The sequence below is a fragment of the Haemorhous mexicanus genome, chromosome 35, assembly GCF_027477595.1.
Source record: "Haemorhous mexicanus isolate bHaeMex1 chromosome 35, bHaeMex1.pri, whole genome shotgun sequence".
In the NCBI taxonomy this organism is placed as follows: domain Eukaryota; kingdom Metazoa; phylum Chordata; class Aves; order Passeriformes; family Fringillidae; genus Haemorhous; species Haemorhous mexicanus.
Genome location: NC_082375.1, coordinates 463,201 through 487,306, shown reverse-complemented (window position 1 = coordinate 487,306; position 24,106 = coordinate 463,201). Strand labels below are relative to the sequence as shown.

The 24,106-nt window shown below is 61.3% G+C and overlaps 1 protein-coding gene across 1 annotated transcript; it reads left to right on the top strand.

The window, feature by feature from the left end:
• Nucleotides 1-27: 27 nt before the first annotated feature.
• Nucleotides 28-22,813, top strand: GANAB (glucosidase II alpha subunit). The gene is given in 26 exon segments (XM_059872287.1): nucleotides 28-98; nucleotides 841-933; nucleotides 1,025-1,133; nucleotides 1,733-1,860; nucleotides 2,690-2,869; nucleotides 4,070-4,123; nucleotides 4,549-4,633; nucleotides 4,750-4,834; nucleotides 4,924-5,020; nucleotides 5,450-5,630; nucleotides 7,847-8,000; nucleotides 10,170-10,405; nucleotides 12,116-12,242; nucleotides 12,343-12,422; nucleotides 12,910-13,053; nucleotides 14,168-14,264; nucleotides 14,371-14,472; nucleotides 15,742-15,985; nucleotides 16,852-16,916; nucleotides 17,041-17,117; nucleotides 17,198-17,272; nucleotides 17,743-17,856; nucleotides 19,507-19,619; nucleotides 21,019-21,088; nucleotides 21,090-21,120; nucleotides 21,943-22,813. Coding segments are annotated over 26 exon segments (2,871 nt in total). The 5' UTR covers nucleotides 28-78; the 3' UTR covers nucleotides 22,053-22,813.
• Nucleotides 22,814-24,106: the final 1,293 nt, after the last annotated feature.

Sequence of the window (24,106 nt, the reverse complement as noted above, 5' to 3'; positions counted from 1 at the left end):
AGGGCGGGGCTCAAAACAGCCAATGGGAGACCGCGGTGTCGGGCCGGGGGCGGGGTCAAGGGTCAGGCCGGATCCAAGATGGCGGCGGCGCTGGGGCGGTGAGCGCGCGCCAGGGGCCCGACCCCCCCTCCCCTCCCCCAGTGGGACCCCCCCCGGAGTCACCCCCGACCCCCCCGGGACCCCCCGCCCCAAAAACCCCCCCGGGACCCCCCGGCCGGGCCTCGAGCGTCCGGGACGCCCCCAAGGCCTCCGGCCTGGCCTGCGGCCCAGCCCCCCCCAGCCCCCCAGACCCCCCCGACTCCCCCCAGCCCCTGTGGGACCCTCCCCCCCAAAACCCCCCGGGACCTCTCCCCCGAATCTGCTCCCGGGCTCCCCCATTCCCCTGCCTGCTGCCCCCCAGATGGGATTTGGGGGCTCTCGAACCCCCCACGAGCCCACCTGAGGGGGTTTCGGGGTGTCCCGGTGCTTCCTGGTGGCTTTGGGGGGGATCTCCCGCTGGGCTTGGGGTGTCCCGATGCACCCCAGGTGGGTTTGGGGGGGAGTTTTGGGGGGATTCTCTCCCTGTTTCGGGGTGCTGACCCCCCCGTGCCCCCCAGGTGAGGTTTGGGGGGGTCTCCCCCTGTTTTTCGGGGTGCTGACCCCCCCCGTGCCCCCCAGGTGGGGTTTGGGGGGGTCTCCCCCTGTTTTTCGGGGTGCTGACCCCCCCCGTGCCCCCCAGGTGGGGTTTGGGGGGGTCTCCCCCTGTTTTTCGGGGTGCTGACCCCCCCCGTGCCCCCCAGGTGGGGTTTGGGGGGGGTCTCCCCCTGTTTTTCGGGGTGCTGACCCCCCAGTGCCCCCCAGGTGGCCGCTCTGGCTGTCCCTGTCCCTCCTCGGGGCCTCGCTCGCCGTCGACCGCGGCAACTTCAAGACCTGCGAGCAGAGCGGCTTCTGCAGGTGTGGGGAGGGGGGGGCGCACCTGGGCGGGGGGGGCGCGGCCCGGGGGGGTCACTCAGGGCCCGTGTCCCCTCCCCGTGTCCCCCCCCAGGCGGCAGCGGCGGATCCAGCCCGGGAACTCCCCGTACCGGGCGCTGCTGGAGTCGCTGGAGCTCGGCCCCGACGTGGCCAGGATCCAGCTGGTCAACGAGGCCACCCAGGTGAGGGGACACTGGGGACACTGGGGGGGGCACAGGGGTCATGGAGGTCACAGGATCCAGCTGGTCAACGAGGCCACCCAGGTGAGGGGACACTGGGGACACTGGGGGAGTCACAGGGGTCATGGGGGGGTCACAGGATCCAGCTGGTCAACGAGGCCACCCAGGTGAGGGGACACTGGGGACACTGGGGGGGTCACAGGGGTCATGGAGGTCACAGGATCCAGCTGGTCAACGAGGCCACCCAGGTGAGGGGACACTGGGGACACTGGGGGAGTCACAGGGGTCATGGGGGGGTCACAGGATCCAGCTGGTCAATGAGGCCACCCAGGTGAGGGGACACTGGGGGGGTCACAGGGGTCATGGGGGGGTCACAGGATCCAGCTGGTCAACGAGGCCACCCAGGTGAGGGGACACTGGGGACACTGGGGGGGTCACAGGGGTCATGGGGGTCACAGGATCCAGCTGGTTAACGAGGCCACCCAGGTGAGGGGACAGTGGGGACACAGGGGTCGCTCTGTGTAGGTGTTGCTGCTGTGGGAGGTGTGGGGGCCCCCAGGTGTCCCCGTGTCCCCTGGCCCAGGTGTCCCTGTGCCCCCCAGGTGCCGCTGCTGCTGGAGGTGTGGGGGCTCACCGGGAACGTGACGCGCCTGCGCATCCAGGAGCTGGCCCCGCTGCGACCCCGCTACCAGGTGCCCGACGTGCTGCTGGGGGAGCCACCTGCAGAGAGGTGAGGGGACATGGGGACATGGGGACAGTGCCACCTGCAGAGAGGTGAGGGGACAGGGAACATGGGGACATGGGGACACTGCCACCCACCCCCAGTGGCTGCTGGGAGAGCCACCTGCAGAGAGGTGAGGGGACAGGGGACATGGGGACATGGGAACACTGCCACCTGCAGAGAGGTGAGGGGACATGGGGACACTGCCACCTGCAGAGAGGTGAGGGGACAGGGGACATGGGGACACTGCCACCTGCAGAGAGGTGAGGGGACAGGGGACATGGGGACACTGCCACCTGCAGAGAGGTGAAGGGACAGGGGACATGGGGACAGTGCCACCTGCAGAGAGGTGAGGGGACAGGGGACAGGGGACATGGGGACAGAGGGAGGAGTCACAGCCACCCCTGACAGGTGAGGGGGTGGGCACAGCCACTCCCTAGAGGACAGGGGACACTGTCACCCCTGATGGCCGCTGTCCCCAGGCTGGAGGTGACAGGCTGTGACGAGGGCACCCTGGAGATGTCCCTGGGGTCCCCTGGGATGGTGCCACCCCCAAACCCCGCTGTCCCCAGGCCGTGACGAGGGCACCCTGGGGTGGCAGTCACAGCACCCTGAGGTGCCCAGGGCTGGTGCCACCCCCTGATGGCCGCTGTCCCCAGGCTGGAGGTGACAGGCCATGACAAGGGCACCCTGGAGGTGTCCCTGAGGTGCCCAGGGCTGGTGCCACCACCCCAAACCCCGCTGTCCCCAGGCTGTGACAAGGGCATCCTGGGGTGGCAGTCACATCACCCTGAGGTGCCCAGGGCTGGTGCCACCCCCTGACAGCCGCTGTCCCCAGGCTGGAGGTGACAGGCCGTGACGAGGGCACCCTGGAGCTGTCCCTGGGCCCTGGTGGTCACCGGCTGCTGGTGACGGAGCGGCCGTTCCGCCTGGACCTGCTGCGGCACCGGGAGCTGCTCTGCAGCGTCAACGCCCGCGGCCTCCTCGTCTTCGAGCACCAGCGGCGCCGCCGGGACTCGTGAGTGACCAAAGAAACCTTGAAAAACTTCTAAAAAACCTTCAAAAGTCTCCAAAATCCTCGAAAAAGCCTCCGAGCCGCTGCGAAAAAAACTTCACAAAAAAAACGACAAAACGCCTTAAAATAATTCGCTAAATAATTCCCAACAAATACGTAAAAATCACTCGAAACGCCTCAAAATAACCCCTGAAAAATACATTAAAATCCTTCAAAAAATTCTTTAAAACCGTCAAAAAAATATTAATCAATTCTGAAAAGGCTTTCGGGAAATCCAGAAAAAGCTCTCAAAAAGGCTCAAAGTACCTCCCTCAAGAAATGTATTTTTTAAAAGCTCTCAAAATCCCCGAAAATACCCCTGACAAACCCTCAAAAAATCCACAAAAACCCCTTAAAATACCCCCCCCCAAAAAATCCCTTGAAGAGCTCTCAAAAAAACCCTTAAAAACCTCACGAAACCCCTTAAAAAGCTCACAAAAACCCTCCAAAAAAGCCTCAAAATACCCCTTAAAAAAAAAACTTTAAAAACCTTCAAAAAACCCCTTTAAAACCCTCAAAAAACCCCCTAAAAAAAACATTAAAAACCTTCAAAAAAACCCTCAAAAAACCCCCTAAAAAAACAATTTAAAACCTTCAAAAAACCCCTTTAAAACCCTCAAAAAAACCCCTAAAAAACCAATTTAAAACCTTCAAAAAACCCTTTAAAAACCCTCAAAAAAACCCCTAAAAGACCATTAAAAACCTTCAAAAAACCCCTTTAAAAACCCTCAAAAAAACCCAAAAAAAACCATTAAAAACCTTCAAAAAACCCCTTTAAAAACCCTCCAAAAAAACCCTAAAAAAACCATTAAAAACCTTCAAAAAATCTCTTTAAAACCCTCAAAAAGCCCCTAAAAAAACCCATTAAAAACCTTCAAAAAAAACCTCAAAAAAAACCCTAAAAAGCCATTAAAAACCTTCAAAAAACCCCTTTAAAAACCCTCAAAAAACCCCAAAAAATCATTAAGCCCCCCCCCCCAAAAGCCCCCAGACCCCCCCCAGGCAGCGGGAGCGGGGCCGGCAGCGCTCGGGGGGGGGGGAGGGGGGGTCCCCCAAAGCGCAGAGGGGGTCGGGGGTCGCCCCCCGAGCTGAGGGGGGGTCCCCACGGGCCGGGGGGGCCGCGCTGACTCTCTGTGTTTCTGTTTTGGTGCCCCCCACCCCCAGTCTGGCGGATAAAGTTAGTTCTGTGTGGGATAAGATCAAGAGCCTTTTCCGTAGGTAAATCCATGGAATGCGCCCCCCCAAAAACCCCCCCGGACCCCCCCTCAAAAAGGGATCCCCCCCCTCTTGTCGTGGTGGGAGGGTGAGGAGAAGCTGGGGACCCCCCCCCAAAAAAAAGGGGAGCAGGAGCAGCTTGGGGGGGGGGTCACCGAGGTTTCCAAAATTGGGGAGGGGGCTGGAGCAGCTGCGAGGGGTCTGTGCCCCCCTCCCCCCCCCCCAAATTGAAGGGTCAGGTGTAGCCGGGGGGGGGGTCTGTGCACCCCAAAAATGAGGAGATCCCCCCCCCTGCACACCCCCCAGAGTGGGCAGGAGCAGCTGGGAGGGTCCAGGTCCCCCCAAAATTCGGGGTCCTGGGGGTGCCCCTTGTCCTTGCCCCCCCACCCCCCCGCTTTGGGGCACCCCAGGACCCCAAATTCCCACAGGGACCCCCCCAAAGACCCCCCAGGAGAGGAGGGGGCAGCACAGGAGGGGCCTGAGGACGGCGCTGGCAGCACCCAGAGCGAGAAGGTGACAATGACGGGGCAGGGGGGGACACTGGGGTGGGACACCCCCAATCAAACAACCCCCCCCTTTTTTTGGGGAGGGGTCCCCCCATTCCTGACAGGATTTTTGTCCCCCCCCAGCCCGCGGAGCCCCCGGCAGAGCCCGAGGAGGAGCCGGGCGCGTGGGAGGAGACGTTCAAGACGCACACGGACAGCAAACCCTACGGTGGGGACACCTGGGGACACTTGGGGACACTGTGGGGGGACACGGGGGGACCCCCTGTGACCCCAGCCCACCGGGGGTCCTCCCTGCAGGACCCACCTCGGTGGGGTTGGATTTCTCCCTGCCTGGATTCGAGCACGTGTACGGCATCCCCGAGCACGCCGACAACCTGCGGCTGCGGCCCACCGAGTGAGAGGGGACACTGGGGACACCGTGGGGACACCGTGGGGACACTGGGGACACCGTGGGGACACCGTGGGGACACCGTGGGGACACCGGGGTGACGCTGAGACACAGAGGGACACGGGGATGTGGGGCACAGAAACAAGAGGAGGGGTGATGGTGGTGCCGTGGGAGGACAGGAACGGTGACAGTGACAGCAGTGACAATGACAGCTGTGCTGTGTGGGGGTGGCAGTGATGGTGGCTTCATGGGGTGACAGTGACATTCTGGAGGTGTCCCTGATGTTCCTGAGAGTGTCCCTGATCCCATGGGGGTGTCCCTAACCCTGTTCCCGTGTCCCTGATGTCCTGGGGGGGTGACACGTACCGCCTGTACCCCCCTGGGGGGATGTCCCTGACCCCATGGCAGTGTCCCTGAGTGTCCCCGTGTCCCCAGGGGGGGTGACCCGTACCGCCTGTACAACCTGGACGTGTTCCAGTACGAGGTGTTCACGCCCATGGCTCTCTACGGCTCCGTGCCACTGCTGCTCGCCCACCGGCCCCGCCTCAGCCTCGGCCTCTTCTGGCTCAACGCCGCCGAGACCTGGGTGGACATCGGCTCCAACACGGCCGGCAAGGTCCGCCGGGGGGGTCTGGGGGGGTCTGGGGGGGTCTGGGGGTCCTGGGGGGGTCTGGGGGGTCCTGGGTGGACATCGGCTCCAACACAGCCAGGAAGGTCCGCCAGGGAGGTCTGGGGGGTCCTGGGGGGGTCTGGGGGAGTTTTGGGGAAGTTTGGGGGGTCCTGGGTGGACATCGGCTCCAACACGGCCGGCAAGGTCCGGCAGGGGGGTCTGGGGGGTCCTGGGTGGGTTTGGGGGGTCCTGGGTGGACATCGGCTCCAACACAGCATGGAAGGTCTGGCGGGGGGGTTTGGGGGAGGTTTGGGGGGTCCTGGGTGGGTTTGGGGGGATTTTGGGGAAGTTTGAGGGGTCCTGGGTGGACATCGGTTCCAACATGGCCGGCAAGGTCTGCCAGGGGGGTCTGGGGGGTCCTGGCTGGGTTTGGGGGGATTTTGGGGAAGTTTGGGGGGTCCTGGGTGGACATCGGCTCCAACACGGCCGGCAAGGTCCGCCAGGGGGGTCTGGGGGGGTCCTGGGTGGGTCTGGGGGGTCCTGGGTGGACATCGGCTCCAACACGGCCGGCAAGGTCCTCCAGGGGGGTCTGGGGGGGTCTGGGGGGTCCTGGGTGGGTTTGGGGGGGTTTGGGGGAAGTTTGGGGGGTCCTGGGTGGACATCGGCTCCAACACGGCCGGCAAGGTCCTCCAGGGGGGTCTGGGGGGGTTTGGGGGGGTCCTGGGGGTGTTTGGGGGGTCCTGGGTGGACATCGGCTCCAACACGGCCGGCAAGGTCCTCCAGGGGGGTCTGGGGGGGTCCTGGGGGGGTCTGGGGGGTCCTGGGTGGGTTTGGGGGGTCCTGGGTGGACATCGGCTCCAACACGGCCGGCAAGGTCCGCCAGGGGGGTCTGGGGGGGTCTGGGGGGGTCCTGGGTGGGTTTGAGGGGGTTTTGGGGAAGTTTGGGGGGTCCTGGGTGGACATCGGTTCCAACACGGCCGGCAAGGTCCGCCAGGGGGGTCTGGGGGGGTCTAGGGGGGTCCTGGGGGTGTTTGGGGGGGTTTTGGGGAAGTTTGGGGGGTCCTGGGTGGACATCGGCTCCAACACGGCCGGCAAGGTCCTCCAGGGGGGTCTGGGGGTCCTGGGGGGGTCCTGGGTGGGTTTGGGGGGGTTTTGGGGAAGTTTGGGGGGTCCTGGGTGGACATCGGCTCCAACACGGCCGGCAAGGTCTGCCAGGGGGGTCTGGGGGTCCTGGGGGGGTCCTGGGTGGGTTTGGGGGGGTTTTGGGGAAGTTTGGGGGGTCCTGGGTGGACATCAGCTCCAACATGGCCGTCAAGGTCCACCAGGGGGGTCTGGGGGGGTCTGGGGGGTCCTGGGTGGGTTTGGGGGGGTTTTGGGGAAGTTTGGGGGGTCCTGGGTGGACATCGGCTCCAACACGGCCGGCAAGGTCCAGCAGGGGGGTCTGGGGGGGTCTGGGGGGGTCCTGAGGGGTCCTGGGGGGTCCTGGGTGGGTTTGGGGGGTCCTGGGTGGACATCAGCTCCAACATGGCCGTCAAGGTCCACCAGGGAGGTCTGGGGGGGTCTGGGGGGTCCTGGGTGGGTCTGGGGGGTCCTGGGTGGACATTGGCTCCAACACGGCCGGCAAGGTCCGGCAGGGGGGTCTGGGGGGTCCTGGGGGGGTCTGGGGGGTCCTGGGTGGACATCGGCTCCAACACGGCCGGCAAGGTCCGCCAGGGGTGTCTGGGGGGGTCCTGGGGGTGTTTGGGGGGGTTTTGGGGAAGTTTGGGGGGGTCCTGGGTGGACATCGGCTCCAACACAGCCAGGAGGGTCCGGCAGGGGGGGTTTGGGGGAGGTTTGGGGGGTCCTGGGTGGGTTTTGGGGTTCTTGGGGGGATATCGGCTCCAACACAGCTGGGAAGGTCCGCCAGGGGGGTCTGGGGGGGTCCTGGTTGGGTTTGGGGGAGGTTTGGGGGGTCCTGGCTGGATTTGGGGGAGGTTTGGGGGGCCCTGGCTGGATTTGGGGGAGGTTTGGGGGGCCCTGGCTGGATTTGGGGGTTTCTGGGGGAATTTGGGGCGTTCTGGAGGGGATTTGGGGGGTCTGGGGTCTTTGAGGGGCCAAGACCAGGGTGGACATCAGCTCCAACAGCCCTGGGAAAGTCCAAGAGGGACATTTGGGGTGCCTGGGGGGACACCTGGTTACTGCAGTGGGAATTTGGGGTTGCTGACCCCCTGTGCCACCCCCAGACCCTTTTTGGGAAGCTGCTGGATTACATGCAGGGGGGGGGCGAGACCCCCCAGACCGAGGTGCGCTGGATGTCCGAGAGCGGCGTCATCGACGTCTTCCTGCTGCTGGGGCCACGGCCCGCCGATGTCACCGCCCAGTACGGCAGGCTGACCGGTACGGGGCACTGGGGACACTGGGATGGGACACTGGGGTGGGGACAGGGACACCAGTACGGCAGGCTGACCGGTATGGGGCACTGGGGACACTGGGATGGGGACAGGGACACCAGTACGGGAGGCTGACCGGTACGGGGCACTGGGGACACTGGGATGGACACTGGGATGGGGACAGGGACACCAGTACGGCAGGCTGACCGGTACGGGGCACTGGGGACACTGGGATGGACACTGGGGTGGGGACAGGGACACCAGTACGGCAGGCTGACCGGTACGGGGCACTGGGGACACTGGGATGGGACACTGGGATGGGGACAGGGACACCAGTACAGCAGGCTGACCGGTACGGGGCACTGGGGACACTGGGATGGGACACTGGGGTAGGGACAGGGACACCAGTACGGCAGGCTGACCGGTACGGGGCATGGGGACACTGGGATGGGGACAGGGACACCAGTACGAGAGGCTGACTGGTACGGGGTACTGGGGACACTGCGGGGGGACACTGGGATGGACACTGGGGACACTGGGGACATTGAGGACACTGGGATGGGGACAGGGACACCAGTACAGAGCCCTGACCAGTACAGGACACTGGGGACACTGGGGACACTGGGATGGAGACAGGGACACCAGTACAGAGCCCTGACCAGTACAGCACACTGGGGACACTGGGGACACTGGGGACACTGGGATGGAGACAGGGACACCAGTACAGAGCCCTGACCAGTACAGCACACTGGGGACACTGGGATGGGGACAGGGACACCAGAACAGAGCCCTGACCAGTACAGCACACTGGGGACACTGGGGACACTGGGATGGAGACAGGGACACCAGTACAGAGGCCTGACCAGTACAGCACACTGGGGACACTGGGGACACTGGGGTGGGGACAGGGACACCAGTACAGAGGCCTGACCAGTACAGCACACTGGGGACACTGGGGACACTGGGGTGGGGACAGGGACACCAGTACAGAGCCCTGACCAGTACAGCACACTGGGGACACTGGGGACACTGGGATGGGGACAGGGACACCAGAACAGAGCCCTGACCAGTACAGCACACTGGGGACACTGGGGACACTGCAGATCTCCCTTCCTCAGCCCCATTCCTGTTTTCAGGGGGATTTTGGGGGATTTCTCACCTTGGATCTTGCCCGGCTTTTGTTGTTCGAGTTATTTTCAGGGCATTCCCACTCCATTCCCACTGGAGGGATTATTTTCAGGCCATTCCCACTGAAAGATAATTTTCAGGCCATTTCCACCCTACTCCATGTTTAGGATTCTCCTTGGGGATCTCTCCCATCTGTCCCTGCCCCATGCCCGTTTTTAGGGCCGTTTTTAGGGTCGTTTTTAGGGCCGTTTTTAGGCCGTTTTTAGGCCGTTTTTAGGCCGTTTTTAGGGCCGTTTTTAGGCCGTTTTTAGGCCGTTTTTAGGCAGTTTTTAGGCCGTTTTTAGGCCGTTTTTAGGCCATTTTTAGGCCGTTTTTAGGCCGTTTTTAGGGTCGTTTTTAGGGCCGTTTTTAGGCCGTTTTTAGGGCCGTTTTTAGGCCGTTTTTAGGCCGTTTTTAGGGCCGTTTTTAGGGCCGTTTTTAGGCCGTTTTTAGGGCCGTTTTTAGGGCCGTTTTTAGGCCGTTTTTAGGCCGTTTTTAGGGCCGTTTTTAGGCCGGTTTTAGGCCGTTTTTAGGCCGTTTTTAGGGCCGTTTTTAGGGCCGTTTTTAGGCCGTTTTTAGGGCCGTTTTTAGGCTGGTTTTAGGGCCGTTTTTAGGACCATTTTTAGGGCCGTTTTTAGGGCCGTTTTAGGGCCGTGTTTAGGCCGTTTTTAGGCCGTTTTTAGGCCGTTTTTAGGCCCGGTTTTAGGCCGTTTTTAGGCCGTTTTTAGGCCGTTTTTAGGCCGTTTTTAGGGCCGTTTTTAGGCCGTTTTTAGGCCGTTTTTAGGGCCGTTTTTAGGCCGTTTTTAGGCCGTTTTTAGGCCGTTTTTAGGCCGTTTTTAGGGCCGTTTTTAGGCCGCTTTTAGGCCGTTTTTAGGCCGGTTTTAGGCCGTTTTTAGGGCCGTTTTTAGGCCATTTTTAGGGCCGTTTTTAGGCCGTTTTTAGGCCGGTTTTTAGGCCGTTTTTAGGGCCATTTTGGGGGATCTCACTCCTGTTTCTGCCCCTGGCCCAGGCACGCAGGCCCTGCCCCCCCTGTTCTCCCTGGGCTACCACCAGAGCCGCTGGAATTACCAGGACGAGGCGGACGTGGAGGCCGTGGAGAGGGGCTTCGAGGAGCACGAGCTGCCCCTGGACGTGCTCTGGCTGGACATCGAGCACGCCGACGGCAAGCGCTACTTCACCTGGGACCCCGCCAAATTCCCAAACCCCCGCGGGATGCTGGAGCGCCTGGCGGCCCGGAAACGCAGGGTGGGGATGGGAATGGGGTGGGATTGGGAATGGGATTGGGAATGGGATTGGGAATGGGATTGGGAATGGGACTGGGATTGGGACTGGGATTGGGGTGGGATGGGATTGGGATTGGGAATGGGATTGGGGTGGGATGGGATTGGGATTGGGATTGGGAATGGGATTGGGATTGGGATTGGGACTGGGAATGGGAATGGGATCCTGCCAAATTCCCAAATCCCCGGGGGATGCTGGAGCGCCTGGCGGCCCGGAAACGCAGGGTGGGGATGGGAATGGGGTGGGATTGGGAATGGGATTGGGAATGGGGTGGGATGGGATTGGGAATGGGAATGGGATTGGGATTGGGATTGGGAATGGGATCCTGCCAAATTCCCAAATCCCCGCGGGATGCTGGAGCGCCTGGCGGCCCAGAAACGCAGGGTGGGGATGGGGTGGGATTGGGATTGGGATTGGGATTGGGAATGGGATTGGGAATGGGATTGGGAATGGGGTGGGATTGGATTGGGATTGGGATTGGGATTGGGATTGGGATTGGGAATGGGGTGGGATGGGAATGGGAATGGGATCCTGCCAAATTCCTAAATCCCCGGGGGATGCTGGAGCACCTGGCGGCCCGGAAATGCAGGGTGGGGATGGGAATGGGGTGGGATTGGGACTGGGAATGGGATTGGGAATGGGATTGGGAATGGGATTGGGAATGGGATTGGGAATGGGGTGGGAATGGGATTGGGAATGGGATTGGGAATGGGGTGGGATGGGATTGGGAATGGGATTGGGAATGGGATCCTGCCAAATTCCCAAATCCCTGGGGGATGCTGGAGCGCCTGGCGGCCCAGAAACACAGGGTGGGGATGGGAATGGGGTGGGATTGGGATTGGGAATGGGATTGGGAATGGGATTGGGAATGGGGTGGGAATGGGATTGGGAATGGGATCCTGCCAAATTCCCAAATCCCCGGGGGATGCTGGAGCGCCTGGCGGCCCAGAAACGCAGGGTGGGGATGGGGTGGGATTGGGATTGGGATTGGGATTGGGAATGGGATTGGGAATGGGATTGGGATTGGGATTGGGAATGGGATTGGGATTGGGATTGGGATTGGGATTGGGAATGGGATTGGGAATGGGATCCTGCCAAATTCCCAAATCCCCGGGGGATGCTGGAGCGCCTGGCGGCCCGGAAACACAGGGTGGGGATGGGGTCGGATTGGGATTGGGAATGGGATTGGGTGGGATTGGGATTGGGTGGGACTGGGACTGGCTCGGGATCCTGCAGAATTCCCAAAGCTTGTGGAGCAGTTGACAGCCCAGAAATGCAGGGTGGGGATGAGAGGGGGAAGGGGATTGGGTTTGGGACCAAGAACAGGAGTGGAATTGGGAGTTGGTGTGGGTTTGGGGTTGGTTTGGAATAGGATTGGGAATAGGAGTGGGACCGGGGTGGGGAATGAGGTTTGGGATGGATTGGGATGGAGAATGGGGTTGGAATCAGAGCAGGAACGGGCTGGACATTGGGATTGGGATCAGGATTAGGAATGGAAATTGGAATTGGAGTCCCCCTGCCCAGGCAGTGACAGCAGGGATCCCCACAAAGGCACTTTGGGGTAATTCTGGGTGGTTTTGTGTCTGAGATCGGGGTGGGGATGGGAGCTGGGGAACATTCCCGTGGTCACTCAGCCGTGGTCACTCGCCCACCCTGCTGGGCACTGCCCCACAGATGGTCAGCATCGTGGACCCCCACATCAAGGTGGACGGGGGGTACCGGGTGCACGCCGAGCTGCGGGCGCGAGGCCTCTACGTCAAAACCAAGGATGGCAACGACTACGAGGGCTGGTGCTGGCCCGGTCAGTGGGGCTGGGGGCGGTCCTCGAGGGCTTTTAGGGGATTTTGGGGGGGTTTTGGGGTCTCCAGGGGAGTCACAAGCCCCCCCTGTGTGCCCCCCAGGCTCCTCAGCGTACCCCGACTTCACGAACCCCGAGATGCGCGAGTGGTGGGCGAACATGTTTGCCTACGACCAGTATGAGGTGGGGACCCCCAAAATCTCTGTGAGACCCCCCCCCCAAATTTCTGTCGGACCCCCCCAGAGTCCCAGGACCCCCCTCAGAGCATTCCCAGAACCCTGGGACCCCCCCCCCCCCCCAAATTCTCCTCCCCACCCTTTTCCCCCTCTCACCTTCCTCCCTTGGGGCTTCTCCTCCTCCTCCCCTTGGAGACCCCCCCATCTTTTTGGGGGGGATTTTGGGGAACCCCCTGGAGATTTTAGGACTCCTCCCATATTTTTGGGGTTTCCCTGCTGATTTTTGGGGCCCTCCTGACCCTTAAGCCCTCCCTAGTTTTAGGGAACCCCCACAAATCCCTCCCCACCCTTTTGTCCCTCTCACCCTTTTCCCTCAGCACCTTTTTGGTGACCCCACCTTGGCTTTCCACCCCGATTTTGGGGATCCCCTGGGAGGGTTTTAGAACCCCCCCCGATATTTTGGGGTCCCCCCCGCTGATGTGGGGTCCCCCCAGGGCTCCACGGAGGCGCTGTTCACATGGAATGACATGAACGAGCCGTCGGTGTTCAGCGGCCCCGAGGTGACGATGCACAAGGACGCGCGGCACTTCGGGGGCTGGGAGCACCGCGAGCTGCACAACCTCTACGGGCTCTACGTGGTGAGACCCCCCCCCAAAAAACCCCCCAGGGACACCCTCAAAACCTCACAGGGACCCCCAAAAAAACCCCAATCTCCCAGAGCCCCCCAAACCCCTCAGGGACCCCCACTAAACCTGGGGTGGTTTGGGGGCTGGGAGCATCGGTGGGCTCTGTGTGGTGACACTCCCCCAAAATCCTCTGGGACCCCCCCCCAAATTCCCTGGGAGACCCTAAAATCCCTCCAGGGACACCCTCAAAACCCCACAGGGACCCCCAAAAAAATCCCAATCTCCCAGAGCCCCCCAAACCCCTCAGGGACCCCCCTAAACCTTGGGCAGTTCAAGGGCTAGGAGCATCGGTGGGCTCTGTGTGGTGACACTCCCCCAAAATCCTCTGGGACCCCCCCCCAAATTCCCTGGGAGACCCTAAAATCCTCTGGGATACCCCCAGAAACCCTGAGGGACCCCCAGAAAAATTCCAACCTCCCAGAGCCCCCCAAACCCCTTTAGGACCCTCCAAACCTTTTTAGCCCCCTTTACAAACCCTTTTTAGGCCCCCCAAACCCCTTTAGGACCCCCCAAACCCTCTCAAGTCCCCCTTCACTTCCCCCCAAACCCCTTTAGGCTCCCCAAACCCCTTTAGGGCCCTCCCAAACCCCTTTAGGACCCCCCAAACCCTCTCAATTCCCCCTTCACTTCCCCCCAAACCCCTTTAGGCTCCCCAAACCCCTTTAGGACCCCCCAAACCCTCTCAAGTCCCCCTTCACTTCCCCCCAAACCCCTTTAGGACCCTCCAAACCCCCTTTAGGACCCCCCAAACCCTCTCAGGTCCCCCTTCACGTCCCCCCAAACCCCTTTAGGACCCTCCCAAACCCCTTTAGGACCCCCCAAACTCTCTCAATTCCCCCTTCACTTCCCCCCAAACCCCTTTAGGACCCCCCAAACCCTCTCAATTCCCCCTTCACTTCCCCCCAAACCCCTTTAGGACCCTCCCAAACCCCTTTAGGACCCCCCAAACCCTCTCAATTCCCCCTTCATTCCCCCCCAAACCCCTTTAGCCCCCTCTAAGCCCTTTGGGGTGGGTTTTGGGGTGGGTTTTGGGGTGGCTGACCCCGTTTTCCCCTTGTGTTGCCAGCACAAGGCCACGGCCGAGGGGCTGATCCGGCGCTCGGGGGGGCGGCTCCGGCCCTTCGTGCTCAGCCGCGCCTTCTTTGCCGGCTCCCAGCGCTACGGTGAGGGCTGGGGGGAAATCCCGGGATTTTGGGCAAATCCTGGAATTCTGGGGGAGGGGCCAGGATGGAGGGGAACCCCCCCCCTGAGCCCCCCAACCCCCCCCAGGTGCGGTTTGGACCGGGGACAACACGGCGGATTGGGAGCACTTGCGGATCTCCATCCCCATGTGCCTGAGCTTCGGGCTGGCCGGGCTGGCCTTCTGCGGGGGTGAGCCAAACTGGGAGCACTGGGAGCACTGGGAATGGGGTCTGGGATAGGGAATGGGGTCAGGGAGTGGGGATGGGGTCAGGGATTGGGATATGGGATTGGGAATGGGGTCAGGGGTCTCCATCCATCCCCATGTGCCTGAGCTTCGGGCTGGCCGGGCTGGCCTTCTTCTGGGGTGAGCCAAACTGGGAGCACTGGGAGCACTGGGAATGGGGTCTGGGATAGGGAATGGGGTCAGGGAGTGGGGATGGGGTCAGGGATTGGGATATGGGATTGGGGATGGGGTCAGGGGTCTCCATCCATCCCCATGTGCCTGAGCTTCGGGCTGGCCGGGCTGGCCTTCTTCTGGGGTGAGCCAAACTGGGAGCACTGGGAGCACTGGGAATGGGGTCTGGGATAGGGAATGGGGTCAGGGAGTGGGGATGGGGTCAGGGATTGGGATATGGGATTGGGGATGGGGTCAGGGGTCTCCATCCATCCCCATGTGCCTGAGCTTCGGGCTGGCCGGGCTGGCCTTCTTCTGGGGTGAGCCAAACTGGGAGCACTGGGAATGGGGTCTGGGATAGGGAATGGGGTCAGGGAGTGGGATATGGGATTGGGGATGGGGTCAGGGGTCTCCATCCATCCCCATGTGCCTGAGCTTCGGGCTGGCCGGGCTGGCCTTCTGCTGGGGTGAGCCAAACTGGGAGCACTGGGAGCACTGGGAATGGGGTCTGGGATTGGGGATGGGGTCAGAGCTGGGATCCAGGATACGAATGGGAGCAGGATCAGGAATGTTTAGGACCAGGACTGGGGTCTGGATCAGGACCAGGATCTAGGATCAGAGTTGGGAGCAGGATCAGGAATGGGAGCGGGACCGGGATCGGCATCAGGATTGGGACTGGGATCAGGACCAGCACCAGGATTGGGATCAGGGCTGGGACCAGGACCAGAATCAGGACCGGGACTGGGATCAGGATTAGGACCAGGATTGGGATCAGGGCTGGGACCAGGACCAGAATCAGGATTGGGACTGGGATCAGGACCAACACCAGGATTGGGATCAGGGCTGGGACCAGGACCAGAATCAGGATTGGGACTGGGATCAGGACCAACACCAGGATTGGGATCAGGGCTGGGACCAGGACCAGAATCAGGACCGGGACTGGGATCAGGATTAGGACCAGGACCAGGCCTGGGCTGAGGGCTGGGACCAGGACCAGCACCGTGATCTGGGACCGGGAGCAGGCTCAGGATCCGGGCTCACTGCCCCCCCTGCCCCGTTGGCAGCGGACGTGGGCGGATTTTTCCAGAACCCGGGCCCGGAGCTGCAGGTGCGCTGGTACCAGGCCGGGGCCTTCCAGCCCTTCTTCCGTGCCCACGCCCACCTGGACACGGCGCGGCGCGAGCCCTGGCTGCTGAGCCCCGAGCACCTGGCGCTGGTCAGGAGCGCGCTGCGGCGCCGCTACGCCCTGCTGCCCCTGTGGTACACGGCCTTCTACCACTGCCACCGCCAGGGCATCCCTGTCATGAGGTGTGCCACCCAAAAATCCCCAAATCCACCCCAGAAACCCACCTGGGTAACCCAAATCCACCCCAGAAACCCACCTGGGTAACCCAAATCCACCCCAAAAACCCACCTGGGTAACCCCAAACCCCCCTGCTGCCCCTGTGGTACACGGCCTTCTACCACTGCCACCGCCAGGGCATCCCTGTCATGAGGTGTGGCACCCCAAAAACCCAAATCCACCCCAAAAACCCACCTGGGTAACCCCAAACCCCCCTGCTGCCCCTGTGGTACACGGCCTTCTACCACTGCCACCGCCAGGGCATCCCCGTCATGAGGTGTGGCACCCAAAAATCCCCAAATCCACCCCAAAAACCCACCTGGGTAACCCCAAATCCACCCCAGAAACCCACCTGGGTAACCCCAAATCCACCCCAGAAACCCTCCTGGGTAACCCCAAATCCACCCTAAAACCCCACCTGAGATAACCCCAAATCCACCCCAGAAACCCACCTGGGTAACCCCAAATCCACCCTAAAAACCTACCGAGGGTAACCCTAAATCCATCCAGGATAACCCCAAATCCCCTGAACCCAAATCTCTGACCCCCAAACCCTGATGACCCCAAATTTCTGACCTCAAATTCCCTGACCCCAAAACCCCTGACCCCAAACCCTCTGACCCCAAAACCCCTGACCCCAAACCCCCTGATCTAAATCCCCCTGACCCCAAACCCCCAAAATGCCCCTAATCCCCCTGACCCCAAACCCCCTGACCCCAATCCCCCTGATCTAAATCCCCCTGACCCCAAAACCCCAAAATTCCCTCAATCCCCCTGACCCCAAACCCCCTGATCCCAAACCCCCTGACCCCAAACCCCGCTGTCCCCCCAGGCCCCTGTGGATGGAATTCCCCGATGACCCCCAGACCTTCGCCATGGATGACCAATACCTGATCGGTGAGGGGGAGTCCCTGACCCTTTTTAGGGTCCCTGACTCCCTTTTTGGGGTCCCTGACCCCTTTTAGGATCCCTTTTTGGGGTCATTTTTGGGGTTTTCCCCTTGCTGACCCCTGTCCTCCAGACCGGGTGCTCCTGGTGCACCCCGTGACAGAGCTGGGCGCCCGTGGGGTCAACGTGTACCTGCCTGGGGAAGGAGAGGTGAGTGATGAGGGGATTTGGGGTTTTTTTAGGGTTTTTTTGGGGTTCAGGACCCCTCTGAACCCTAAATTTCCCCCCAGGTCTGGTACAATGACGAGACCCACGAGCAGCACCGGGCGCCCCAGACCCTCTACGTGCCTGTCACCCTCAGCAGCGTGGGTTTTTGGGGGGGCTCAAGGGGTTTGGGGGGATGCTGGGACCCCAAAACCCCTGGGAGACCCTAAAGCTCCCCCTGCAGACCCCAAAATTCCCCCTGGACACCCCAAAATCCTGCCCTGATCCCCCTGTTCCCACATGGGGATGGTGGTGCCCGTCACCCTCAGCACCGTGGGTTGTTTTGGGGGGGCTCAAGGGGTTTGGGGAGGGGGTTGGGACCCTAAAAACCTCCTTGGAGACCCCAGAACTTCCATGGTGACCCCAAAATCCCCTTGGAGACCCCAAAACCCTCCTGGATCCCCCTCCCCGATCCCTGTGTCCCAGTACAAGGGGAAACAGCGATCAAAATCACCTCAAGCACTGGGGATGACCTGGGGGATTTTGGGGTTTTTTTGGGGCGGGGTTGGAGGGGATTTGGGGTTTTTTTAATGGTTTTTTTTGGGGTGCTGACCCCCCCCGTGCCCCCCAGATCCCGGTGTTCCAGCGGGGGGGGACGGTGATCCCACGCCAGGACCGACCTCGCCGCTCCACCGAGGCCATGAGGGGCGACCCCTTCACCCTCTACGTGGCCCTGAGCCCCCAGGTGAGCCTGGGGACCCCAAAAACTCCCCAGGGACCCCAAAACTCTCCCCAAACCCCTCCCAGGTGAGTGCAGGAACCCCAAAACCCCCACCAGGAACCCCAACAAACCTCCAAACCCCTTCCAGGTGAGCTTGGAGACCCCAAAACCCCTTCCTGAGACCCCCAAAAACTCTCTGAGCCACCTCCCAAACCCTCATTTGCCCCCCAGGACCTCCCAAACCCCTCAAGGCCTCCCCCAAATCCACTGAGACTCCCCCCAAATCCCCCAGGATCTCCACAAACACCCCAGGACCTCACTAAACTCTTCTGGGACCCCCAAAACCTCTCCAAACCTTTCTGGGACCCCCCCCAAACCTCGTGAAACTCTTCTGGGACCCCCCCCAAACCTTTCTGGGACCACCCAAACCTCACTAAACTCTATTGGGACTCCCCCAAAACCTCTCCAAACCCTTCTGGAACCCCCCAAAACCTCCCCAAACCTTTCTGGAACCCCCCAAACCTTTCTGGAACCCCCCAAAACCTCTCCAAACCCTTCTGGGACCCCCCAAAACCTCCCCAAACCTTTCTGGGACCCCCCCAAAACCTTTCTGGAACCCCCCAAAACCTCCCCAAACCTTTCTGGAACCCCCCAAAACCTCCCCAAACCTTTCTGGCACCCCCCCAAACCTTTCTGGAACCCCCCAAAACCTCCCCAAACCTTTCTGGAACCCCCCAAACCTCACTAAACTCTTCTGGGACCCCCCCCAAAACCTCTCCAAACATTTCTGGGACCCCCCCCAAACCTCGCTAAACTCTTCTGGGACCCCCCCCAAACCTTTCTGGGACCCCCCAAACCTCACTAAACTCTATTGGGACTCCCCCAAAACCTCTCCAAACCCTTCTGGAACCCCCCAAAACCTCCCCAAACCTTTCTGGAACCCCCCAAACCTCACTAAACTCTTCTGGGACCCCCCCCAAAACCTCTCCAAACCTTTCTGGGACCCCCCCCAAACCTTTCTGGAACCCCCCAAAACCTCCCCAAACCTTTCTGGAACCCCCCAAAACCTCCCCAAACCTTTCTGGCACCCCCCCAAACCTTTCTGGAACCCCCCAAAACCTCCCCAAACCTTTCTGGCACCCCCCCAAACCTTTCTGGAACCCTCCAAAACCTCCCCAAACCTTTCTGGAACCCCCCAAAACCTCCCCAAACCTTTCTGGCACCCCCCAAAACCTCCCCAAACCTTTCTGGGACCCCCCAAACCTCACTAAACTCTATTGGGACTCCCCCAAAACCTCTCCAAACCTTTCTGGGACCCCCCCAAACCTTTCTGGAACCCCCCAAAACCTCCCCAAACCTTTCTGGAACCCCCCAAAACCTCCCCAAACCTTTCTGGGTCCCCCCAAACTTTTCTGGGACCCCCCCAAAACCTCCCCAAACCTTTCTGGGACCCCCCAAAACCTCCCCAAACCTTTCTGGCACCCCCCCAAACCTTTCTGGGACCCCCCAAACCTCCCCAAACCTTTCTGGAACCCTCCAAAACCTCCCCAAACCTTTCTGGGACCCCCCAAACCTTACTGGCACCCCCCAAACCTCACTAAACTCTTCTGGGACCCCCCCCAAAACCTCTCCAAATCCCTCTGGGACCCCCCCAACCCCCCTTTTGTCCCCCAGGGCACAGCACAGGGGGATCTGTTCCTGGATGATGGGGTCAGCTTCGACTACGCCACCAAAAACGCGTTCCTGCACCGGCACTTCAGCTTCGCCAACGGCACCCTCACCTCCAGGTACCCAAAATATGCCCAAAGTAGCCCAGAATATCCTAAAGTATTCCAAAAACCCCGCATGAGACAGCCCCAGAGTTCCCTGACTGCCAGATACTCAAAAATCCCCTAGAAATACCCTAAAATATGCCCAAAACTGCCCCAAAAAACCTCCCAGGCAGCCTCACAGGGAGGTACCCAAAACAGCCCAAAAGCAAAGGGGAAAAAGGGGGGGAAACGTGAGGGGAAAAAGAGAAATGTGAGGGGGGGAAAGGGCGGGGAAACATGAGGGGAGAAAAAGGGCGGGAAAACGTGAGGGGAAAAAAACAGCCCAAAATACTGAAAAATACCCCTCAAATCCACCCCAAAACAACTCCTAGGAATCCTCGTGGTCAGGTACCTAAAACAGCCCAAAAGCAAAGGGGAAAAAGGGGGGGAAACGTGAGGGGAAAAAGAGAAATATGAGGGGGGGAAAGGGCGGGAAAATGTGAGGGGAGTAAAAGGGCGGGAAAACGTGAGGGGAAAAAACTGGCCCAAAATACTGAAAAATACCCCTCAAATCCACCCCAAAACAACTCCTAGGAACCCTCGTGGTCAGGTACCTAAAACAGCCCAAAAGCAAAGGGGAAAAAGGGGGGGAAACGTGAGGGGAAAAAGAGAAATGTGAGGGGGGGAAAGGGCGGGAAAATGTGAGGGGAGTAAAAGGGCGGGAAAACGTGAGGGGAAAAAACTGGCCCAAAATACTGAAAAATACCCCTCAAATCCACCCCAAAACAACTCCTAGGAATCCTCGTGGTCAGGTACCTAAAACAGCCCAAAAGCAAAGGGGAAAAAGGGGGGGAAACGTGAGGGGAAAAAGAGAAATGTGAGGGGGGAAAAGGGCGGGAAAGCGTGAGGGGAGAAAAAGGGCGGGAAAACGTGAGGGGAGAAAAAGGGGGGGAAACATGAGCTGAAGAAAACAGCCCAAAATAACCCAAGATACTGAAAAATACTGCTCAAACTCACCCCAGAAGAACTCCTAGGAACCCTCATGGTCAGGTACCTAAAACAGCCCAAAAGCAAAGGGGAAAAAGGGGGGGAAACGTGAGGGGAAAAAGAGAAATATGAGGGGGGAAAAGGGCGGGAAAATGTGAGGGGAGAAAAAGGGCAGGAGAACGTGAGGGAAAAACCCGTCCCAAAAATAACCCAAAATACTGAAAAATACCCCTCAAACCCACCCCAAACACCTCCCAGGAACCCTCATGGCCAGGTACCCAAAATACCCCCAAAACAGCCCGAAAATACCCCGAAAATACCCCTGGACCCCCTCAAACCCCCGTTTCTCTTGGTCCCTGTCTGTGATAGGGTTGAGGGGTCAGGAGAGATTTTGGGGGGATTTTGGGGGGGGCTGTGACCCCCCTTGTGACCCTTGTGTCCCCCCCAGCTCTGCTGACCCCCGCGGGTCCATGTCCAGCCCGGCCTGGCTGGAGCGAGTGGTCATCCTGGGGGGTGGCACGGCCGGAGAGCGCCCTGCTGACCACCCACGGTGAGGGGGATTTTGGGGGGCTTTTGGGGTTTTTTGGGGTGGATTTTGGGGAGTTTTTTGGGGGTTTTAGGGGGGGGGTTTTGGAGGGGTCATCCTGGGAGTGTGGGGCGGCCGGAGAGCGCCCTGCTGACCACCCACGGTGAGGGGGATTTGGGGGGATTTTGGAGGTTTTAGGGTGGTTTTGGGGTTTTAGGGTGGATTTTGTGGGGGTTTGGGGATTTTGGGTGGATTTTTGGGGGGTTTTGGAGGGGTCATCCTGGGGGTGTGGGGAGGCCAGAGAGTGCCCTGCTCAGGGTGCACAGTGAGGGGTCGGGGGGAGATTTTGGGGGATCCTGAGGAGATTTTGGGCTTTCTGAGGAGATTTTGAGGGATCCTGAGGAGATTTTGGGCTTTCTGAGGAGATTTTGGGGGATCCTGAGGAGATTTTGGGGGATCCTGAGGAGATTTTGGGCTTTCTGAGGGTTTTTTGGGTTCCTTGAGGGAGGATTTTGGGATCCCTATTGCCCTTGAGAGAATTTTGGGTTTCTGAGGGGAATTTGGGGTCCTCGAGGGAGGATTTGGGATCTCTGAGGGGATTTTGTTGTCCTTGAGAAAGTTTTGGGTTTCTGAGGGGAATTTGGGGTCCCTGAGAAGAATTCAGGGTCCCTCATGGAGAATTTGGGGTTTCTGAGGAGCATTTTGTGTTCCTGGTGGGATTTTGGGATCTATGAGCTGGAATTCGGGGTTCCTCAGGGTTTTTTGTGTTCCTGACGGGTTTTTGGGGTTCCTGATCCCAAATTTGGGATCCCTGACCCCGAATTCCATCTCCTCCCCCCCCCCCAGAGGGTGCCCAGACCCCGCTGCAGTTCCAGCACGACCCCGAGCGCTCGGTGCTGACCCTGCGGCGCCCGGGGGTCCCCATCGGGGCCGACTGGAGCATCTCCCTGCGATAATGGACGGGGGGGGCCCCCGGACCCCCCCCCAAAAATCCCCCTGAACCCCCCTGGGCCCCCCCAGAACCCCCAAAAATCCTCAAATCCCCCCCCCCCCCCCAAAAAAAAAAACCCCACTGCTGTTTGAGGAGCCCAGAATTGGGGGTGGGGGTTGGGGTTGGAGTGCCCCAGGATGAGGGGGGAGCCCCCCTCCAAATGAGGATTGAGCCCCCTCCCCAAATTAGGGGTTGAGACCCCCCCAAAATGAGAGGTCATCCCCCCAAAATGAGGATCGAGCCCCCTCCAAATGAGGGGTCAGACCCACCCAAAATCAGGGGTTGAGCTTCCCCCCCCCCCCCCCCAATTTTACCCCAAATTTGGGGCAGTTTGGGGTCTCTGAGTCCCCGAATTTGAGGTTGGGGGGATGACTCTACCCCCACCCCCCCCCCCCCAAATTAGGGGGGGTTGGGAGGGGTCTGAAACCCCCTAAATTGGGGTTCCCCCCCCAAATTTGGGTGGGGGTCGCATCGAGGGGGGGGGTAGGGACCAAGGCTCTGCGTGCGCCCCCCCCCGCGCCCCCTCCCCCTTTTTTCTGCCCCTCCCCCACCGCCGGGAGGGTCTCGGGGGGGGGGTTGGGGACCCCTCCCCCCTCTTTTGGGGTGGGGGGGGAGGGGCAGAGCCGGGTCCTCCCCGCGGCACGGGGCGGGTGGGGGTGGGGGAGAGGCGCAGCGCCGCGCGGAGTTTTGATAAAACACGAAATAAAACCAAATAAAAAACGGGAATTTGGGGCAATTTTGGGGATCCCGAACGGCGCGGGGCGGGGGGCGTGGGGGGTCGGAACCTTTCTTGCGACCCCCGGAACTTTTCAGCCGCGGGTGCCGGGGGAAGGGGGGAAGCACTGCGAGGGCGGACCGGAAGCGGCGGTCAAACCGGAAGTGCTGCCCCACCGGAGCCTCCGCGCCCCCTAAAGCGGCGCCGACCCCGCCCCCTCCCGGGACCCCCCCCCCCCCCCCGGGAGCCCCCGACCCCTCCCCAGGGACCCCCGGCAGGGCCCGAAACCCCCCGGACACCCCCTTGAGCCAAGGCCGGCAGCAGCGCCACGTCCGCACCGGCAGCGAAGTGGGACTGGGAGCACCGGGGGGGGGAACTGGGAGTGAACTGGGAGCACTGGGAAGAGCCGCTGAAGACCCCCGGGGGGGGAGGATGTGACAGCGGGACCCCCCCCAGACCCTCCGGGACCCCCCCCCGCCATGCGGCTGCGGCTCAGGAACGTTTTCCTCGTTTATTTCGTGGTGTCGCTCGTGGGGCTCTTCTGCGCCCTGCGGGAGCTCGGTGAGAGCCAGGGGGGGGATTTGGGGGGGGGCTTGGGGGTCTGGACCCCCCCCCCGGGCTGGGCTGAGCCCGAGCAGAGGGGATTTGGGGGGGGTCTGGGGGGGTTTGGGGGTCTGGACCCCCCCCCAGGGCTGGGCTGAGCCCGAGCAGAGGGGAATTGGGGGGGGTCTGGGGGGGCTTGGGGGTCTGGACCCCCCCCCCGGGCTGGGCTGAGCCCGAGCAGAGGGGATTTGGGGGGGGTCTGGGGGGGCTTTGGGGGTCTGGGGGTGGTTCTGGGGGGTCTGAGGGGGTTTGTGAGAATTTGGGGGGGGTCCAGAGGGGTCTGGGGGGGTTTTTGGGGTTTTAGGGGTGATTTTGGGGGGGTCCAGAGGGGTCTGGAGGGATTTTGGGGAGGTCTGAGTGGATTTTGGGGGTCTGGGGGCAAATTTGGGGTGGATTTTGGGGGTCGTTGACGCCCCCTCCCCTCCCCCAGGCCGGCCCTGTCCCTGCCCCCCCCCCGAGCCCGAGCGGCGCCGGGGTCGCGCCGGGGGGGGGGAGGGGCTGCCCCCGATCTACGTGGTGACCCCCACCTACGCCAGGTGAGACCCCCCCCCCCTCCCCAAAGCCCCCCAGACCCATTTGAACCCCCCCCATCCCTCTCCCAGGCAGAACTGCTGCAGCCCCCAGCCCCCAAATCCCTTCTGGGCTCCCCCAGCCTCAATTCCCCCTTCCCTGGGACCCCCAGGCCGCCCCCAGACCCATTT